Source organism: Acyrthosiphon pisum, unplaced genomic scaffold (genome assembly GCF_005508785.2).
Source record: "Acyrthosiphon pisum isolate AL4f unplaced genomic scaffold, pea_aphid_22Mar2018_4r6ur Scaffold_20795;HRSCAF=22157, whole genome shotgun sequence".
NCBI lineage: Eukaryota > Metazoa > Arthropoda > Insecta > Hemiptera > Aphididae > Acyrthosiphon > Acyrthosiphon pisum.
The window spans coordinates 5643-11173 of NW_021770191.1; the positions used below are offsets into that span (position 1 = coordinate 5643).

At 26.5% G+C, this 5531-nt stretch overlaps 1 protein-coding gene across 1 annotated transcript in view; it reads right to left on the bottom strand.

The window, feature by feature from the left end:
- Positions 1-3379, bottom strand: part of LOC100570658 — an 8644-nt gene extending 5265 nt beyond the window's left edge. The window contains exons 1-2 of the mRNA XM_029492089.1: positions 2797-3379; positions 122-400 (exon numbers count right to left, since the gene is read on the bottom strand). Coding sequence (XP_029347949.1) covers positions 122-400; positions 2797-3028 — 511 coding nt within the window. The 5' untranslated portion in view covers positions 3029-3379. The remainder of the gene's footprint in view (positions 1-121; positions 401-2796) is intronic.
- Between the last annotated feature and the right edge of the window lie 2152 nt (positions 3380-5531).

Here is a 5531-nt window from a genome sequence, read left to right on the forward strand (position 1 = left end):
TATTCGTTATATCCAGCAATGATAATGTTTGAGATAAAGTATCTGTATAAAAACAATAATGTTTTAATAAACAACAACAAATATTATTTTTTTTTATAAATATAACAGTAATACAACCCACGTAAATTTTCTTGTTTAACAAATCGATTACTATTCTGATTAGATGATCCTGGACTTGTATTTATTATTATTTCTGAACTTGGTTTGTTAAAATCTTCATCCATTGAATCATCAGTTTCTTCAGAATTGTTAGCACAAGATGCAGATGTTTCTTGACTAAAATGTGTTTGAATATTATCTAATTTGTTTATGTCGATGTCATCATCACAATTTGTACTTTTATCACATTCAGCAATAAATTTATGAAATGACGGACAAATTTTTGCGTTTTTGATTAAAACTATATTGCAAATAAAAAATAAACAATATAACAACTTATTAGACATAGTGAAAATATTTATTTTTAGATTTAGAGCAGAGCAATGAATGTAATGATTTTACAGTGCTGATTTTTTTTTTTGTGTGTGTGAAGCTTTTTATAGTACCTAAAATGCATCAATATTCAACTTTGAGAATGGTTTCTGGTAGAAAATAGTATTTGCTAGTGGATGGGAGAGTCAAAAGTAAAAAGCTTCGGTACTTTTAAAAATAATTGAATTCTTCACCAAATATTTAAATTAATATTTTCTAAAGCCGATATACATTTAAAAATATTTTGGCTTTTTATGCTATTTGAAATTTTCAACATTTAAAGTTTCTTTTTGAGTTTAAGTATGTATGATATGATTCATTTTTGTTAGTAAATAAAAAATCTTGAAAATTCAATGCACTATTCCTTGTAAGTTATTGTTTTTACTGCAATTAAAAATATTCAAATTGTATATATTTTACATTATTGTGTAGGGTGTCCTACACTTGCTATACTCAATGGTACTTGACACCTTCTGGCTTCTATACAGCAAAGTGGTGACTTCTTTGGTTTTAAATTTATATTAATGAAACTTATGTATATAATATTAAAAAAGGTGAGTAAGTGGATGTCGCTCTGCTGTACAGTAGGGTACAAGTGGGTCACTGTATAATGAGTGGTATAAAATTTGAATTCAATAATATAATATCATTGTATAAGAAAAACGATTTTGAGCGAAGACGGTAGGTCAATCTATGATATATATTACTAAGTATATAAAGTAATTATTATGATGATATTATTGTGAATTACGTAATTTATATATAACATATTTACGTGGAACTTTGTTTTAAATTTTCAAACCTAAGCTATAAAATTTAAACATTTTATAAATTTTTAACTACAAAAATTTTAAATTCAATAGATTTTGTCAAAAATCGAACTTTAAATGCTTATAAAAATTTAATTTAACATTCTTATGGACATATTTTTTTTTTTTTGATAAAAGTAGACAAACTTATGAAGAATCTTGTATTACATTTTAATGAATTTCTAACTCAAAATAATTTTACCTTTTTTGTGATTTTTACGCTTTTTATCAAAATTTGAACTTAAATGCTTATAAAAAAAAATTGTGACAGTGGATTTTTAATATTTTTCAAATGTCATTGTAACAAAATATTAAAAGCCTTGTAATACATTTTAAACCTTTTTTACCCAGCAAATAAAATGTTATTGACATTCATAGAAAAAAAAACTAAAAATATTTAAAATTGATAATGTCCTTAAAACAGCTCAAAACAAGTCAAAATATTTTGAATATTTTATGGTGTATAGAAAATGCGAATATAAACAACCAATGGAAGTGTCATGTGTATACGTTGATTTGTTTTAGAGTTACACCAAAAACCAAAATCAATTTTATTTAAAATTGATTTTTGCGAAAAATTCCAGTTGGAAAATTTTTCTTTTGTTTTTCACAGCGCTTTAGAAAACAATTGGGAGTTTTTAATGCACCAAATACACCAACTAGATTCACTTTCTCATCAAACAAGACTGTTGAAGAAAATTGAAGCAGTTTTACTGCCCCAAACAGACTCTTGACACACAAAAAAAAAAAAAATTAAAAACACATCATTGTAAAATCAATACATATCATGAATCTAAAACAAATTTAAATGAAGTAGAAATAAGATAGAGGAATTTGGGTGTCATAACATCATAAATCAATGATACATTATTACTTTTTAAATATTTTGTTATAGTACATGCAAAAACTTATTTAAACTTCATTCCATGACCACATCAGTAGTAACAATTATTCAAATAATGATAATGATTACTGATTATTAATATTTATTAATGTTAATTGCTTATTATTTTATGATTTGAAACATATATCAATAGTCATTGATTTGGAGTAAATAGTATTTCTTTTACATGCATAACATAATATATAATACTGATTTTCAATGTGTAATATAATATTAAATAATTTTAATGATAACATTAGATGGTAGTGGAGAATTTTATATGAATAGCAATATATTATTTTAGACATTTCCAACACCAATATAATTAATTTTGTTTTTTTATATGCAATTTAAAATTAGGTATATTACCTTATATTTTCCAATCGAGCATTTAAGCTCATGGTTAAGAAGGCAATACCTTTTACAAGAGTAAAACCTGTCTACTCTACCTCAAATATTACATTTTTTATACATCACAGTGACTGCACTTTTTAAAACTAAGTCTACTTTTCTGATATTTCTGACCGTTTATGACTGTATGCCATCCATCCCCACTTGACTTTGAATAGAATAATGTTTTTAAATATGTTACCATATCAATATAATGTAAGAGTAATATATTATTATACTTACGACTTAAATTTTCCATTTCATAAAATGTTTCTTGTTGATTTTCATTCACTTTTGGAACATTTTTGGAAACACTGTATTCTGGCCAATACGTGTCATTAGAATACCTATTCATCAATATTCTTGAAGGTTTTGCATAGTCAATCATATCATTGCCAAAATCAACATTAAAAAAATGTTTCAATGGTAACATTTGTTTGTCTTTAGAGCGTAACTTTTCTGCTGTTGTTAACATTAGTTTTTTCTAAAATTAAAAAAAATCATATTAATAAAACTACCAGTTATTTGAGTCTCGATTACTGTGTGTACGTTTTATATAAAAAATAAAAGTATTAATATCATTTTAATTCATTGCGTTAAAATTCAATTCCTGTAAAAATAAGTTTCAATAGCGTACTGTAGTACTTTCGAGAGAGCGAATTCATTCTTTAACAGAGGATAACAACTCAAAATTGTCTACGAAGGAACAAACCCAAATAAGACATAACAATGATACTTTTAAATATGTATCAAGATTTTTTAATCAAATGTTCACTTTACATGGATTTAAAAAAGGTCTTGCATTATATATTCCTATTTTTTTACTCATAGATATATCGGTCAAAACTTATGAAATCGTTTTCACTAAAATTATTGAAAAGTGTAATACACTTGGTTTTCCGTTCTTGCCAGAAAAGATTACCGTTGATTTTGAATTAGCAATTCATAAAGCTGTAGAAAATGTATGGCCGAATACAATAATAATTGGATGTCGATTTCACCTAAAAGTGTGGATTAACTTTTTTCTATAAATACGAATCTTTAAGAATTGGTAAATGGATACAGCATACATTTGGTTTGATATTTTTAAATCCAGATGAAGTTGCAAATTGTTTTGTTGAGGACCTACCGTCCAGGAAATCAGTAAATGGAAAATTAACAAATTACTCTGTGACTATTTAACCGATACCTACATCTCAGAAGATTGTTTATTTCCACCAAGTATTTGAGTAACTAAAACCTCAGAATTAATAAGAACAACCAACGCATGTGAATCTTTTCATTATTTTTTAAACAAATGTTTTAATCATATTTCTCCACCAATAAGTGTCTGATAGTGTTATAATTGAAATTCAAACTGAGGTCTACATTAAATAAAATGGTGTTTATTTACAAACTTGTCCCAAAGATATAAAAAAAATTTTATTCACATTATAACAAAAACTAATATAGATTTTAAGTGTCGAAGTGTTGCATACACTATACAACATTTGTGTGAAATACCTTTTGCTTAACTGTAGTTTGTTATCGGACCTTGGCATGGTCAATATTAAGTACTTATATTTATAAACACATATTAAGACATAACAATAAATTTAAAGGACACTACTTTACTGTTAATAGTAACTTCTATATAAAAAAAAAGGTTTTTCGTAGAACATAGGTAGCTAGTTGGATAAGGCTGACACTCGTCTTGCTGTCGCGTTGGCGGCGGCCTTTGTTGTTCCTTAGTCCACCTGTCGGCTGTCACCCGTATGGAGACTGCAGTGAAGTGTAGAGTTTATTTATTAGTTTATTTAAGTGTAGAGTTTATGTAGAGTTAATTAATCGATTAATATGATACCTACCTACCACATTTTTCTAGAGTAGAGTGTAGTGTAAAAGTGTGTGTATGGTACCATTTGTCGTTATCAGCTAATGATTGTAAATATATAAATCTTAAAAAAATAAAAAATTCCTTAATTTCAATGATTTTTTTCAAGACTAGGTACCTGTTATATATACACAATGTTATATATTATGTGCAGTGGATTTATCACAAATTAAAAAGGTGTTATAGGTAGTGTACCAGGAAAATACTTACAACGAAAATATCCACTGTTCAATGATTATATTATAAGATGTAATATTTCTTGATATTTAATTTAAAATACAAATACCAAATATGAGAAAGTATTTTAAATTCTTTGTTCAAGTATTTTTTTTAAAAAAAGTATTCGAATAGGTACCTCCTTTACCTATTTGTTTTTTTTTTCAAATTTAGTTTTACTAACTTTAAAACATTAACTCATTTTATATATTTTATTGTAAATTTTATATAATACCTTCAGTGGCGTAATTTGTTCATGTTTGTTGGGGGGGGGGGGGTTGAAACATTTACCCCTCTCCACCACCCGCTAACAATTTTTTTTTTGATTTATATCATAAAAACCACTCAGTCCAACCATTGTGATCTGTAATCTGTATAATCTGTATATATATAAATGTATGTTTACCCATACATTTGAATCGCGGACGTTTCGCCCCCGCCGTTTCGTCCCCGTAAAAAAAACCGGTCCACGGACGTTTCGTCCCCGGCAATTATTGAGATAGGACGTTTCGTCCCGGAGAGTTATTAGCCATAGGACGTTTGGTCCTCGGCATACTTTGATAATCTAAATGCATTTATTTTTAATGAACAATTTAATCTTTAAATGACAATACTACAAACTATACAAATACATAATCACAATTGTATTAAGTCAACACAAAATGTAGTAAAAATTAATAAATTAAAATTAAATAGGTACTATAATATTAAGATAAATTATATTTATATTTATATTTATATTTTTTTCCCTTAAAACTAACTATTTTCGGTTAGGCACTACAATACGAACAAAATATAACTGTGTACAGTGAGTGTGTAGAATATTGTGGAAATAGTAAGTATAAAACAGTTTTATCGAATAGGTTTATCTTAATAACTTTTGATATAT